General features: G+C 44.8%; 1 protein-coding gene across 6 annotated transcripts in view; it reads left to right on the forward strand.

Annotated features, from left to right (window-relative positions):
* Positions 1–15,897, forward strand: part of BDH2 (3-hydroxybutyrate dehydrogenase 2) — a 30,035-nt gene extending 14,138 nt beyond the window's left edge. For 5 of the 6 annotated variants that reach the window (XM_032794264.2, XM_032794269.2, XM_032794270.2 and 2 more), the window contains 8 exons: positions 362–440; positions 3,009–3,105; positions 4,051–4,159; positions 5,461–5,521; positions 7,036–7,149; positions 9,846–9,904; positions 10,784–10,876; positions 15,690–15,897. In XM_032794264.2, coding sequence (XP_032650155.1) covers positions 362–440; positions 3,009–3,105; positions 4,051–4,159; positions 5,461–5,521; positions 7,036–7,149; positions 9,846–9,904; positions 10,784–10,876; positions 15,690–15,743 — 666 coding nt within the window. In that variant the 3' untranslated portion in view covers positions 15,744–15,897. The remainder of the gene's footprint in view (positions 1–361; positions 441–3,008; positions 3,106–4,050; positions 4,160–5,460; positions 5,522–7,035; positions 7,150–9,845; positions 9,905–10,783; positions 10,877–15,689) is intronic. The other variant, XM_032794271.2, reaches the window with a different exon arrangement.
* Positions 15,898–16,628: the final 731 nt, after the last annotated feature.

Consider the following 16,628-nt stretch of genomic DNA (forward strand, 5'->3'; position numbering starts at 1 on the left):
CAGGGGTATATATCCGGCACCATAGCGGCGCCACTCCAGGGGGCGCCCTGCCGACCCACCGAGTGTTGCTAGGGTAAAAATCTTCCGACGAACGTGCACGCGGCGCGCACACACCTAACTGGAATGGATATGAGCAACACATCTCGAAGAACAACAGTTACAAAGGTGAGTAACCGTCTTTTATATAGCCAAGTATAGATACAGATAATTTTGTTATGCACAAAAAAAAGCAAGCGATTCGCTGCCTTCAGCCAGCTCCTTTTTCAGTCCAAGATGGAAGTGAAAGGAGAAGGCAGCCTTTATTACTGGTAAACCCTAAAATATCTCAATGTTAATGGTTCCTTTTACTTGTGTTGTTCAGGCTTTTGCAAAAGAGGGAGCAATGGTCATTGCTACAGACATCAATGAGTCCAAGCTGCGAGAACTGGAGGAGTATTCAGGTAAATGCTTTACAACAGACTTAAGTCCAAGTCTTGTCTATTTTGTAAGCTGTTTGTAGAAACTTGATTGCAGGACAAAATAGAATTCTAAAGGCAGTAGAAACTGTAATAATGTCAGTTACTCCGTGTTGGCATCTGGTCTTTTCCTCTGCTGTAGCAGAATGTGGAGGCTTGGTGTTTGAGTGCAAGTTTTCCACTGAAACTTCCGAATTTCAAAAAGGATATACTGGGTACATGGAGTAACCCCATCCATCATCTGATTTTATGAGGCACTAGTGAAGCTGTTAACTGCTGTCACTCCTCACAATAGCATCCATTTCACTGACTTGTCCTGGCCATTGGGCTGACTGCCAAGTCTAACTACCTCTTGTTTCAGTCGTGGGACATGCGCTATGGGATGTTATGATAGAATTTCATGATTTTAGCACTTTGAGCTATAGAACTCACTTCATTAACTACATAAGAATCAGATTTAGTGCTCTGCATTTCAGTTTGACCAACTAATGGCATTAATGGCAATGTAGTTGTTCACTATTGTGAATGGGTGTATCTTTTAAATGTGAATTATACTGTCACTAAATCACCCCCTATTACATTTGTATAAATTCTCAGGACTAAGAGTTCTCTCCCTGCTGATACTATACCAGTGTGTATCAACTCTCAAACACACATCATTGTTCCTTTGTTAGGCCCAAGGCAGGGAAATTGTAACACAAGTGTTGTCTAACATAAAAACTATGGGTGAAATCTATCCTGTAGACACAATGAAACAGAATGAAAATACTTCCAAATTAACTTAGTGAATAAAAGTGATCACTGGACCTTACATACATTCCTGACACTGAGAAGGCCGAATAACAATCTCTTAGCCAGACTCACTGCGAACAGCCTCTGGGTGACTCGTGCGCATTCTGGGGAATTTCTAATTCATCCTCTAAGAATTTAATGAATTCTTAAACTGAGTAGGGTTATTTACTTTCTGACACATCAGGCCAGTTGTGCTGGCAAGAACACTAGAAAGTGGAATCAGTGTTCTGTGCAGTCCCTACCCCTCTAAGTCTTGAGAAGAGGAACATCAGACATACGATTTGTTAAATCCCAACTCTTCCTTTGAGGACCGTAATTTAGAATATGTCGGACTTTCAACTTAATACAGAAGAGAAGACTCTACTGTTAGTCAGCCTTCCAGGGAGAAGTTAGCTTTTTTGCTAGCATATTTCCTAGAGAAATTTCCAGAGGTGTTTTAGAACATGTACATGAATTTGTCAGTTTGGCTTCAAGACATGCAGATTTTTCCAGTGGAGAATGATTTATTATTTTCCATCAGCATTTTTCCGCTCAACCAGCCTAGCATCACAGTAGCTATTAAACTCTGTGTAAATAGGTGTGGATGATAAAACCACAAAATAATGTATTTTCAGCAGTGCACAGGAAATGAATCATGGTGATTTAATGGGCATTGTTTGCGTAAGGGTGCTGGAATAGTGACATGCCTTTCTGGAGATCAGCTGTGAATTTAAGGTGTTACATTTTTTTGCTGTTTGCATTTCTGCCAGCAGATGGCATTCTATGCTTTCTACCTTAAGGTAACAATGTTACAGTGGGGCTGGCTCTACTGTAGAGTGTTTAGAAGGGAGTCTCAGCAATCTCCATTTTGGAATCAACTGTGTTTGCCTGTGCACGTGAGAGGTAAATTTAAATCACACAGGAAATGGCCCCAAGCAACCTCTTTAAACAGCTTGGAAAGTGGATTAATATTTGTTTCCAAAATAAACATTTTTTGTTTAGAAATATTGATAGCTGAATTCCGAAGCCATCGACACCACATTGCATATATTTTAAAACTAGCCAATATTCCCACACTATGTGCACGCCCTGAGGGCTTTGACAATCAAACATATGTACTTCCCCCTATCCCATTTAGCATAGTTATGACTCACCCCGTCCGGGTAACAAGATGACTAATGACTTACACAAGTCACTTATTCTTCATTAATGAGTTGTACAAGCCTGGCTCATAGTCCTCATGGTTCCAAATAAAATATTGCATGTGCTATGATCTATAGTCTATGCGACACCCATAATGATTACAGTACTAGGTAACAGGGACCTGAGCTGAGGCTGCAATTGGCCAGTGAGTTTGTTGTGGTCGTGTAAGGATCGTAATTCACTGTGATGAGTGTTTTGGTGGGCTGAGTTTCTGTGAAATGGGAGTGTATTGGAATTAGCTCCACTTTTCAGAAGACACCAGCTCACCTGCTCCTCTGGTGGTTGTTCTCCTACAATAACATCAGTGGTCTTTTCTAACTCCCCTCTTGACTAGCACTCCCTGCTCTTATTATTATAGCAATTCAGTATTGGGACAATTTAACAAAACAGTATGGCTTTTGGGTGGTGGGGGTAAAAGGCCGTATTACCCAAGAGTACCCATGTTATGGTCTGATATTCAGAACTGCTCAGCACCTGTGAACTCCCACTGACATCGGTGGGAACTGCAGGCACTCAGCACCTCTGAAAATCGGGCTATTAATTTTAACAAAGCAAAATAAAACCATTTTGTTTTTATAGGCATTCAAACACGGCTGCTGGATGTCACCAGCAGAGAACAAATAGAAAATCTGGCCAAGGAGATTGAAAGGATTGATGTCCTCTGTAACGTTGCAGGGTAACTAGAGCCTATTTGTTTTAAACTCCCTTCTCCTTCCAGTGTTTATTCCCCAAAGGTATTTTGTTTGATTTTATGTGTCCTCTCCTTTTCACAGAGGTGTTTCTGGTGTCTGCATAACAATCCTCTAGCACAACTGGCCTCTTTGAGGGTGAGCTAAGTAGACAAGCCACAGACTCATTGGCTCATTTTCACCACTTGTGGCAGACTGGTGGCAGGAGAGTGTAACGCTGTCTGTGTTCTTCCTGTTCCACAGAGAGAGGCCTTCAGCTTCCAGGGCTTTATTTCAGGCACCCTTTATCATCACCTCATTGGATATGTTGATGATAAAGCCATTATCTTTTCCAGAACTGGAGAGTTCACATCATACATTGTTTGTTTTTTAACTTGGAAAAGATAAATCTACATAAAAATATCTTTATATAGTACTAGCGGTCACAGAAATTTTTGAAATGTCACTTTTTGACCAATAATTTTGATGGATTATTTCAGGGACACCCTTTTTTTATGATTAGTTCTGCCTATTACAAATCTTTGTCTATGTGTAACGCCAACAGACCCTGGTTGTCAGCGGGCAGGATCAAACCCGGGACCTCTGGAACTTGGTGCATGAGCCTCTACCATATGAGTTAAAAGCCAGCAGGCTGTTAGCTAAGGCTGTAGAGCAGACTCATTTTATCTTTAAGTGGTCTCAGTGTCACTAGATGGGACAGAACACCACACCCAGAAGGTGTGTGGGTTACATATGCTTATTGTGACTGTCTTGAATTACATATACTAGTTACAGGAAACGTGTGCAAGCTGAATGTTGCATAATAACCTCTGAAGAGTCTTGTCCAACCTTGCTTGATTGGAGGGGTAGTTATTCCACAGCAGGAGAAAAAATGTAAATTATACAGAAAAGGCACAGGAAATTATCCATTGCTTTTTGTGCACTTAATCCAGTTTTGTCCATCACGGAACCATTCTGGAGTGTGAGGAGACAGACTGGAACTTCACAATGAACCTCAACATTCGCAGCATGTATCTAATGATCAAGACATTCCTTCCAAAGGTAAGGCTCTGTCTACAATGTAAGAGACATTGTACTGTGTTTCAAGATGGGCAAGATTAAGTCGTAGACACTATCAGGGCTGCCAAGAGCGAGTTTGGGCCCCGATGAAGAAAAAATTTTTGGGCCCCCCAGTAAGGGCGGATTGGCTAAACAGGGCCGATCAAGCTGGACCCCGGGCCCCCTTCTGGACTGCTGGGCCCTAGTAATTTGTACGGGCTTCCCCCCACCCAACCCCTCGTCGGCCCTGGGCACTATCAGAGCATGACAGTGGGTGGGTGAAAATGCAGGGATGTGGCCACAGAGGGCCCTCATATCATATTGTGCCGAGGACTGCTTTAATTCCGTCCCTGTTTAGAGCCTAACCTTTCAGACTAGTGTATGGAGAGGGTTAATTCAGGTTTTTCACACTGTACAATTTGTATTTAGAATCATTTTCAAATGCAGTGCAGTAACAGAGAGCGTGGGAAAGCAATACCCTGCAACGTGCACCTGGACAATAAGGCTACACCATCTCTACAAAAATATTTGTAAACAGTCAGATGTAATTGTGTGACCTCCCCCATACCCACAACAGGAAGCTATCTTGCAGAGCTGTTCAAAACCATCGACAACACGCTACTTCAATGGGGAGTACTCATCCCATTAGATAAACAACTCACCTGTATGATTACACCATAGCTTGAGGATACTTCCTGTTTGTGACATATAACCATCACATTCTGGGCCAAACTCATGGACCACAGGCTGGGGTGTTTACAGGAAACATACTGGAAGGCCAAAATAGCCCAGGGATAGCTGTCACCAAAGTGAACAGGATGCACCCTGCGGTGGTTATGATACAATCCCAATCCCTGCTTTCCTCAAATCCTTGGTTCCAGCAAGTGTTAATTGTGAATCGGGGAAAATGGGTTTTGTTTCTAGCTCTGGCAGAGATTTTGTATATGACTTTGCAGTCACTGATCCTTTGTTTCTCCATCTCTAAAATACCTACCTAGCCCAAAGGAGGTTTATAAGTAGGTTCTGCACGAGTACATAGTAAAAAGTGGGTATTACTATTGATGAAAATGAGATACCTCAAAATGTAACATACTTAAGACTGATCTGATTGGGTTACTAATTCGAAGCTGTGAAGCAGGAGCCTAATGCTGCCCTTTGGGGTAGTATTTTGGCCTGCAAATCTGAGAAATTACTTGTGGAATAAAATACCACTTAATGTGAGGAAGGGTGGCAGAACAAGTCCCCATAGGGCAGAATAGCTTTTGTTTGAATGGCTTGATGGTGGTTGTGGGGTTTTTTTGCAGATGCTTGCAAAGAAATCTGGAAACATTATCAACATGTCTTCTGTGGCATCCAGCATTAAAGGTAATAGACTTCCTAGAGGATTGTTTTGTTATATACGTGCTTGCAATATTCCTAGGTCGTGTCCAAGATTGACATTCTGAACCTGTAGAATAAATTTCATCAGTCCAAATCTGAAAGTGCCTAGTATAGGAGGGATGGGACTGAATACACAAATGCATCTTCTTTTGGCCCCTTTGTGCGTAAGCATTATGATGTACTCTTTAATTACATGATCACATGCAGTTTTTCTCACAGGACTCCCACCTCTTTCGGTGAATAGGATGGACAGTGCTCTGGGGATGAAACGGAACTGTGCCGCCAAGGAGGCTATTGTCTGTACGGCCCCTGCCTCATTTGTTGCAGAAGTTGAAGGGTGGAGTGAGGGAGAGGACTGCAGGAAGCAAAGGGATTCCTCTGTGGTTTAGGAAGCTGAGTGCTACCCTGGAGAACTGGATTCTACCCAGTCTCTGCCACAGAATTTCTATATTATGCTGGGCAACAGGTAGCCACTGTAGGTTGCTCATTTTATGGGTACCCAATTTGACACCTGATTTGCAGAAGTGCTGAGGACTCTCAACTGCAACCGAGTTCAGGCGGAGCTATGCTCTGAACGTAGGATGTGCTATAAAATGCCAAGTACTCTGAAAAAACAGGCCCTGGGCATCTCCGATTGGGCACCCAAAATTTAAGTGACACTTTGGACAGTTTGGCTTTAATCTCCATGCCTTAGTTCCTCATATATAAAATGGAGATGATGATATCACCTCACCGGGGTTTTGTGCAAAGAAACATTGATTAATCTTTGTAAAGAACTAAGTTGCTACAATGAGAGCACCATAGAAAAGCCAATGAGTCAATTAAAAGTTCTGTGTTCAGGGCAGGTTTGCATGGTATGCAGTAAATAAGGCATGGAGCCACAGGTCTGAATGATTGTGATGAAAGAAATTGTGACTAGCTGCCCACCCAAGTGAGCACTATCTACTGTGCCGTGAATGAGGTAGGGGTACTGTGGAGAAAACAGTATCAGGTCATGTAATTAAAGATCATATAATAATGAATATGCACAAGATCGGGGTTGGGGAGAATGAAGGTTACCCAAGCAACCTTGACTGATACAATTTATTGCCTCATGTAGTAGTACCATGCCACATATATCATTTTTCTTGGTTTTCACCGCTTCCTTCGTACCAACTGCGTAAGGGTTACCCAACAAGAGCTGTGTGTGTGAGGGGCAGATCATTCCCTTTCCTTTATAAATCTTTATGCAATTTTAAAAATAAACTTCCTAGGCTACTTCCTCAGATATTTTCATTCTGTGCTGTTGGTCGGTACACTGCCGTATCCTGGTTCTTGAACGGCACGCTACAGATGCAGATTCCTTTGTCTAGCAAACAGTGCTCTAGCCAGCTTGTCATTCATCCTCTGCTCAAGAAGATGCCGTCCTGAAAGTTCTAGAGCCCAAAAGCAGATTCATATGGGAATGAGACCATTTGCTTTGGTCTTCATGTTACCCTAACGCTAACCTCTTCTTTCAGGAGTTGTAAACCGATGTGTCTATAGTACTTCAAAGGCAGCAATTATTGGTCTAACCAAGTCCATAGCTGCTGATTTCATTGGACAAGGCATCAGATGCAACTGCATATGTCCAGGTAAGTAAGTCCTTGCAGCATTTTGTAAACTTGGAGCTGACACTGAAAAAACACAGGTTTGTCTTTAGCATTAGCTGAAAGCTACACGCCACCTGGCCTACTTAATGCTCCAGATTTAGTTTGAGGTTGTTGATAGAAAATGAAACTTGAAAACAGCCCAACCACCTGCAAACAGCCACTGAAGGCATCAGCAGTCAAGGGAGAAACCACATTTAAGACTTTCTTCTGGCATTTCCTGAAATGTAAAATTAAGAATTGCTATTTTTATAGCATTCCAATCTTTGTGGCCTACGAAAACACACCTACATATGCCCAGAGTATGTTGAAGGCATATTATATGAGTTAGTATCTGGACATGAAAGTTGCACTTAGAGAAGCAGATTGGGGGATGAAGGGGGAAATGGTGCTTTCAGTTACTGATTAGGAATGCTGGAAGTACAATTGCCTCATTCCTGATGTCTTGCTATTGTGAGACAAAATTGGATGTGACTAGATCTAGGTGATGTAAAAGCCAGAGAGGTGGGCTGGCATGCCTGGTGAGGGTGTTGGGAAGTTAGTATGGCAGTGGCAACCGCAAGGACACATACTACAGGCGTGTCCGTGCACACCTACCAAATCTAACCTGCTTTTTATTTTTAAGCATCAAAACTAGCGCTGCGAATGTATATTTTAATAGTGTTTTGCGGTGGGGTTTCATTAAACCCCAAACTGGCAAAATCAGAAAAAAGGCCTGATTTTCATAGGTGATGAGCACCAGCTGTTTCCTCTCACTTCACTTGGAGTTGTAGGTGCTCAGGGCCTGTGTAAGTCCGTCCCCCAAAGGTTCACAAACCATATGTAAAACACTGGTACTGTTCTGAGTGACTTTAGGCCAGTTTGGGGTTTCCGCTGCAGCCATGCAAAGCTCAATGTCTTTGCAACTTGAAATCAGGCATAAACTTTGCGGTTTCATCTGAGCTTCCTGTTGAGCTTTGGGGGTTTGTTCATATAGGACTTGGGGTGAAACTCTGGGTGAGAAATCAGAAAACCTGCAGACCTCTTTGCACGCCATGAATTGTGCATGGTTCTTCACATCCCACCAGCATCACCCTTTTAAAGATAACCCGCGTACTAGAGCCTAGGAGCCCGGGAGAGGCAGCATGTTCAGTCCATGGTATGGAATGAGCACCTTATATTGGTCTGAAGTGCGTCTATAGCCAACTGAAGAAACCAACACAGATTCAAGAAGGTGCTTCATCCTTCTTCCTTGACACAGGGAATAGGTCCATATAATGGGAGGAGGGCGATACTTTGAGAGAGAGTGGCAACAGAAAGGAGCATTGAGGCAATCTTGGAGGACTGCTGCCCCTTAAAATAATTTTTAATTGGCCAAATCAAGCACTATTAATTTTGTGGAATGCTTTCCTCTCTATGTATGTGTGGGACGCCCATTAAAGCTGAGCAACAAACCCACATCAAAGAACACCTGAATTATGTAAATGTGAGTGTAACCCACACACCTCCGGGGTGTGGTGTTCTGTCCCATCTAGTGACACCGAGACCACTTAGAGAGAGAAAATGAGTCTGCTCTACAGCTGTACCTAATAGCCAGTTGGTTTTTAGCCCATGCAGTAGAGGCTTATGCACTAAGTTCCAAAGGCTCTAGGTTAGATCCCGCCCACCAATGAGTGGGGTCTGTTACATGAGCAGCCGAGCAAAAACTAATTTATTTACTAATGCCAAGGGAGAAAGCTAGTCCTGCTGCTGTAGAAGATCCTTAATAGGCCTAGAATATAAAGATTGAAGCTGTTCCCAGACATTTCTCAAGTATTGCCTGGCTGTTTCATCACAACACTGATTTCCCACTTAATTCCATTCCTCCCCTCTCACAACAACAGTGGGGAGAAATAAAATACACAAACCAAGAACCATTTCTGAAACTCTTTGCAGTTAAAAGCTGATCTCAAGGTAGTGGTAACCTCTGAGTTCAAATGAAACCCCATCTCTTGTGCTGATCTTTCTCCACATAGGTGCCTAGTCACTGCAATGGAATAGGAGGATACCCTGGGATAGGTAGCTAGAAGTCCACGTTGTACGACTATAGTATCTCTCTAAACCAAGAGAATGCCACAATCTGTTTTTGAACTATTGATTTGTATTCTCATTTGTGAATGTTCAGTGGCATCAAACAAAGCTGCATCACCTATCCGTGGTGATGATCAGTTCAGTAAAATTGCTTAAGGAAGTGAGCTGCCATAAAAATATTTTATGATAATAAATCATCTAGTGTCCTCTTGCATAGATTACTATCAGTATAAAGATTCTTTGTCACTATCCAGAATAGTGAGGCAGTTTTAACATTTTTGCTATTTGCATTCATAGGCATAGGCTGTAAACACTAGGGAAGGGATGCTGCTCATTTTTTTGTTAGCTGTGGGTAACATTTTTTCAAAACACTTCTATGACTTAGGCTACTAAGTTCATTTTCAGAAATGACTCAGCCACTTAAGAATCTGTCTTTTATTGAAAGTCAGTGGGATTTAGAGTCCTAAATCTTTTAGACCCTTTTGAAAACTTTATCCCAATCTTATTGTGAAGTCCTCTACAGCCATGGGCATTGTGTAAATAATGGGATTAATGGTGATGAAGTCCTTTGTCATGACTGCTCACTTTCAGTGCGGTGGAGTATTTGTTTTAAATTTTGAACATTTGTGTAGGAACTGTTGACACTCCATCTCTACATGAGAGGATCCAAGCCAGGCCCAACCCAGAACAGGTAAGCAAGCTATTTAGCTGTGTGCATGCACAAATATAAATTATGTTAAAGAATTTGGGTAAAACTGAACAGCATTTCTGCCTAAATCTCAGTATTCAAGACTAGCAACAGCAGTGATTGTCCTTTGCCTGCTTGGTCACCCGGTGCCCAGAGTGGCATCAGCAGGTCCTTCCATGACACTATGCTAAAGAAAACCACAGTGCATTTCATCCTGCAGCCTTCCCAAATATTTTACTATCACATACTATGTCTACAGCACCAATACAATAGAGCCACTTCTTAGACATATATGGCAGCAACAAACTGATGTGCTGTAAACTACACAACAGTGAAGGACAGGAAAATTTTGGCAAACACTCAGCTGAGTTCTTAGGTTCTCATCTGCAAGACCTCTGCACAGAATTCTGTCTGCTGCAAAAGGAGAAATGGCTGAGTCGATCTTACTGGAATTTAAACCGCTGGTTCCAGGGTACTGAAGTGTTTTGCAACTCTGAAGCTTAGACCACTAATGGTATTACCTGCATAGGGATAAAAGACCCACAGCATGGCCCAGGTCAGATGATGGGCTCGCATTGTTCTAGAGCTGAGGCTCTAGCCCAAGCCCAAAAGTCTGCACAGCAGTGTTTCAGCCCTGGAGCCCAATCCCTGTGAACCTCTGTCAGCTGACCCAGACTATCCACAATTTTTTATCCCTGTGAAAATGTACCCTAAGTCACCCAGCCAGTGTTTTCTTTGGGCATCATATGTACGATCTGCACAGTAATCATGTTATGAGCTTGTGGCCATCTGACCACATAGCTTTTTAATGTAGCACAAAGTCATCATGGCTACATATTTCAGTGTATAGCGTTGATACATGGAATGTTCTGATATCTCTAGGCCCTGAAAGACTTTCTGGCTAGACAGAAGACTGGTAGGATGGCTACTGCTGAAGAAGTGGCCCACCTCTTTGTGTATCTGGCCTCTGACGAAGTAAGTACTTTACAACAAAATCTGTTGTGAACCACAGAATCTCACTCCATCTTGTCACTTCTCAGTAGAGGGAAGCTATTTTGCAGACGCTTACACAATCTTGGAAACAGATTACAGCAGTAATAGACTGACATACTTTGAGTCTAGCCCAAGATACAAACAGTGAACTACTTCTGGGCAGTGAAAGTGAAGGCTGTCATTATCTACTGAGGACCATATTCTGGACATTGCATGCATTCTGAACAAACTGGCTGTGCATGGCACAGTTCTGTAGGGGGCTGGGTAGTATGGAGTCCTTTTCCATTGCCCCCCACAAAGTTGCTTTGCTTCCACCACAAGTGCACCACCTTCAGTACAGTAGGGTCAGTGGATCTGTAACTTGAATACAGTATGAAAAGAAAATGTTTGGGTGAGACAGTAAGATCTCTCAGGGAAGGATAAATAATAATTATAACTTTGGAGCCATAATCATCCTCAGAACAATCAATCACCCTCAAGTGATGATGTAAAATGAAGATGCAGGAACATATCATTCTGCTACAAGTATCTGAACTATACACCCTCCCCGTCTAGAGAGGCTAAATCCAGAGGATGTAGTAAGGGCACATAGTGGACCCAAACCTGGCCACAAATAGCACCAACAATAGTTTAACGGCACACATAATAGGACCAGATGCCATAGAAATTGCCAGTAGTCAGGACAATCTTTTTGAGCCCCGCAGAATCGCTTGAGAAAAGTATTTGGGTCCCAATATTTATATCAATTGTCATGTTCTCAAAGTTCATCTTGGCCACACAGAGGCTAATCCTATCAGTCTGATATTATTGGTAGAGCTTATTATTAATTGGATCTTTGCCCATATGTGGTCAGGACTTCAGTATTAGATCTGAACTCAATATGGTTTGATATTGATCCAGAGAAAAGAGCACCCCCTACTCAATCAACAACACCGCTTCCTCCACCATCTAGGTTTTTCTTTTAGATCGCTCCTCTAACTTACTAACCAGATCAGACCCTACTTAGCTATAAGAATTAACGATTCTTCTTCGAGTGCTTGCTCATATCCATTCCAGTTAGGTGTGCGCGCGCCCCGTGCACGTTCGTCAGAAGATTTTTACCCTAGCAACACTCGGTGGGCTGGCAGGGCACCCCCAGGAGTGGTGCCGCTATGGTGCCGGATATATACCCCTGCCGAACCATCTGCCCCTCAGTTCCTTCTTACCGCCCGTGTCGGTCGTTGGAACAGTGGAGTGCGGCTTAGCTGATCTCCACCTCCCTAGCTATTCGCTCGTTCTAATTGTTGTTCTGTATATAGTTCAATATTCTATAGTTCTAGTTAGTTTTATTAGTTCTTTGTAGTAGTTATTGTATATAGTTAAGAGGGATCGGGGATTAGCGCCCTCCCCTCACCCGGTACCGGGGCCCATGCCTGGTTCACCAGGCTTCAAATCGTGCTCAGCCTGTCATAGGCCGATGCCCACAGGAGATCCTCATGACTCCTGTCTCAAGTGCTTGGGCGAATCCCACCTCGCAGACAAGTGCCGCATCTGCAAGGCTTTCAAGCCCTGAATGAAAAAGGGGTGGGACATTCGTCTCAAGCAGCTCCTGATGGAGGCAGCTCTAACTCCTCCATGTTTGGCACCGACTGCTGCACCGGGGACAAGTGCCTCCTCCGCACCGGAGTGCATGTACACCGTGAAGGCTCGTTGACACCAGCCATCACCGGCCCAGGCTCCTGCCCGGCACCGCTCTCTCCCCGAGGATCAAGAAACATAAGACTCCTGCGGCTCCCGTGCCTACACCGCAGTCAGAGTGCCTAATTAAGTCAGACTGCCTGGCACCGTCAACTGCCGTGGCACCGACGTCTTCTGCACCGTTGATTCCGGTCTCGCAAGAGGTGTTGAGTCCGGTGCCTACCAGCTCCCCAGCACACGCTGTGATTGAGCTTATCGTGCCCTCCACGCCGGAGACATTCTCTATGGTAAGGGAGTTGATTGCCTTGACGGAGCCCGAGCTGTCTCAACCCCCGGCACCGCCGGTGCGGGTTGTCCAATCATTAGGCAAGCCCACCCTGCTGAGACCATCCTCGCCTGGCACTGCCGTACGTTGCCGGTCACGATCCAGGTCCCGCAGACACTCTCGGTCCCATCATCGATCCCAGTCCTGACGCTGCTTGCAGTCCCGGTACCGCTCACCATCTAGGTACTGGTCGTACTCATGGCACCACTCAAGATCCCATTCGCCGAACCGATACTCTCGGCACCGATCCAGGTCCCGGCACCGCTCGCGGCACCGCACATCTTGCAGCTGATCCCGGCGCAGGGATTCAAGGCACCGGTCAACCTCCCAGCACCGCGTCGGTAGCAGGTCCCGGTCTCACTCTTGGTACCGGTACGACTCCCGCTACCATTCTCCGGTGCCGCGTGGAAATGGTTCGACTAGTCGCAGAGACCCTCCCCACACGGTCTCAGCTCCTCCGTGGCCTTCTCGGCACCCATCTGTATCATCCCATGCAGACAGTGCTTCCTATGGGGATTCGGACACTCACAGCAGCCCACTCAATAGACCTGGTAGCGTCCTTTCTCCCAGGAGTCCAGAACACTCTGGCAGATCAGCTGAGCAGATCCTTCCTGTCTCATGAGTGGTCCATCCGTCCAGACATTCTCCATTCTGTCTTCCAGAAGTGGGGGTTTCCCCCCATAGACCTCTTTGCCTCCCGAGAGAAAAGGAAATGCCAGGTGTTCTGCTCCCTGCAAGGTTGCTCCCCTGGCTCCCTCTCAGATGCATTCCTAATCCCATGGAAGGGGCACCTATTTTATGCCTTCCCACCCTTTCCTCTCATCCACAGAGTCCTACTCAAGCTCCGCAAGGGCAGAGCCCAACTAATCCTCATCGCTCTGGCATGGCCAAGACAGCATTGGTAGACCCTGTTGCTCGACGTGTCTATGGCAGAACCGACCCCCCTGCCGCTATGTCTGGACCTCATAACGCAGGACTTCGGCAGGCTTCACCATTTGGACCTGCAGTCCCTTCATCTGACAGCATGGCTGCTGTCTGGTTGAGCCAATCTGAGTTGTGTTGTTCCACCTCAGTACAACAGGTGCTGCTGGGGAGCAGAAAGCCTTCCACACGGATGACATATCTCGCCAAGTGGAAGCGCTTCTCCCACTGGTGCACTCACCGTAACTTTATCCCCGAAGGTGTATCGGTCCCCCTTATCTTGGACTATTTATGGTCCCTCAAGGAGCAGGGACTGGCAATCTCTTCTCTAAGGGTGCATCTTGCAGCTATTTCTGCCTTCCACCCTGGGGAAACTGGCAGTTCTGTCTTTTCTCACCCCATGGTTTCCAGATTCCTCAAGGGCTTGGAGCGGCTGTACCCGCAGGTCAAGCGCCCAACCCCTACCTGGGATCTAAACCTAGTGTTAGCTAGGCTTATGGGTTCCCCCTTTGAGCCTTTAGCCACATGCTCGCTGCTGTACCTTTCCTGGAAGACAGCCTTCCTAGTCGCCATCACCTTGGCTCAACGTGTCTCGGAACTTCGAGCTTTGACTGCAGATCCCCCGTATAAGGTATTCCACAAGGACAAGGTACAACTGCGACCGCAGCCGGCATTCCTCCCTAACGTGGTCTCTGCCTTCCACGTTAATCAAGACATCTTTCTACCAGTCTTTTTTTTTCCCGAAGCCGCACTCATCGCGTCGGGAACAACAGCTGCATACTTTGAATGTCCGCAGGGCTCTCGCCTTTTATATCGAGAGGACCAAACCCTTTCGACGTTCGCCTCAGCTCTTTGTAGCTGTTGCAGAGTGCATGAAGGGCATGCCAGTCTCTTCTCAATGGATTTCATCTTGGGTGACATCCTGTATCCGGACATGCTATGACTTGGCTCACGTTCCGACTGGCCATCTCACCGCCCGTTCTACTCAGGCTCAAGCCTCATCTGCCGCTTTCCTGGCCCATGTTCCCATCCAGGAAATATGTTGCGTGGCTACCTCATCTTCCATCCACACCTTTGCATCACACTACGCATTGGTCCAGCAGTCCAGAGACGATGCCGCCTTCGGCTCAGCGGTCTTGCATTCATCAACATCTCACTCTGACCCCTCCGCCTAGGTAAGGTTTGGGAGTCACCTAACTGGAATGGATATGAGCAAGCACTCGAAGAAGAAAAGACGGTTACTCACCTTTGTAACTGTTGTTCTTCGAGATGTGTTGCTCATATCCATTCCACACCCGCTCTCCTTCCCTGCTGTCGGAGTAGCCGGCAAGAAGGAACTGAGGGGCGATTGGGCTGGCAGGGGTATATATCCGCACCATAGTGGTGCCACACAAGGGGGCGCCCTGCTGGCCCACCGAGTGTTGCTAGGGTAAAAATCTTCTGACGAACGTGCACGCAGCGTGCGCACACCTAACTGGAATGGATATGAGCAACACATCTCGAAGAACAACAGTTACAAAGGTGAGTAACCGTCTTTTTCTCAGTGCCAAGTGATATGGCTGCAGGCCAGATGTCCTAACTCCACCTTCTGAGCATTCATTTGGTCCCTCCATGACACATTTGTGCCTACCATCTGTAAGAGTCAGAAGTCCTAAAGCCAGGTGATAATGATTTGTCACTTTGCAACCGCCCAGTGTGGTAGCTAAAAGGTTTTAGTTTTTAAGGTGCTTAATCCTTTGAAATTTTCAGAGCCACTGTTGTATTTGTGGAGATGGAGGAAATGTTTTTGTTAAATTAACTTAAGTAATTGTTAGCCTTTTTCCTCTGTTTATTAGTAATAAATGATAGTTACTCTTCCTCTTATGATTTCAGTCTGCCTACATGACTGGCAATGAGCTTATCATTGATGGAGGCTGGAGCTTGTGACTTACGAAACTTTCAGCTGAAGTTTTCAATGGAAATTCATAGTACGAAAGGCAAATAATGAAGAGATTATCACATGTCTCTACTAATATAGTTTGCACCATTTTAATGACTAAAATGATTGACCTTCAAATAAAAGTCAGTGTATTTGCACAGACATGCGATACCTCTTTTTCTAAAATTACTGTGTCTGATTTTCTGTTGCATACTTTACACAGTAGTGTCGCTTGCAGTAAAGCACACGTCATTCAGCTTTGTTGTTTGTGGAAGCTCAGCTACGCGAAGAACAGAAATTGGACATTTAAGGTGCACCAGCAACATTATATATATATATAATGCTCTTGGCATCTGTCTCATTTGGAAGTTAAACATTCTTGTTTGGATTTCCTAGTAGCCTTGGGCAATGGAGGAAATGGAAAAAGGCTGCATTAGGGCCTGCTGAACAGGACCTGAACTGTGCAACAGCAGTCCAAAGCAGAGTCAGTTGGAGTGTACAGACCTAAAAGTCTGAGCTGACCAAAGTGTTTCTGGGAGTTGTGGGCTCTTATTTCTTGCAATGCCATATTAATTCTTGCAAATCAAATGCTAGAACTCACCTCTCATTTTCTGAAGATTTAAATCTATTCCCTTTTCCTGTTCACCATCATTAATAACATGTTGTAGAGTTGCTAGAAAGCAGCTCATAGTTCCTGAGACATTAGAGAGGAAAAGTTTAAATGTATTTCAAATACCTAAAAGGCCATGGGACAAACTTTACATGTAGTGGAAATTATGGGAATGAACCTTAAGCAGTGTTAAAAGACAAGGGTCCCATACTATGTTAGTATACAGACTCATGATATGATTTTGCCATCAGTAAAACATTTTCTCCACTAATTACATCAAATG

This window comes from Chelonoidis abingdonii, chromosome 5, assembly GCF_003597395.2.
Source record: "Chelonoidis abingdonii isolate Lonesome George chromosome 5, CheloAbing_2.0, whole genome shotgun sequence".
Classification (NCBI taxonomy): domain Eukaryota; kingdom Metazoa; phylum Chordata; order Testudines; family Testudinidae; genus Chelonoidis; species Chelonoidis abingdonii.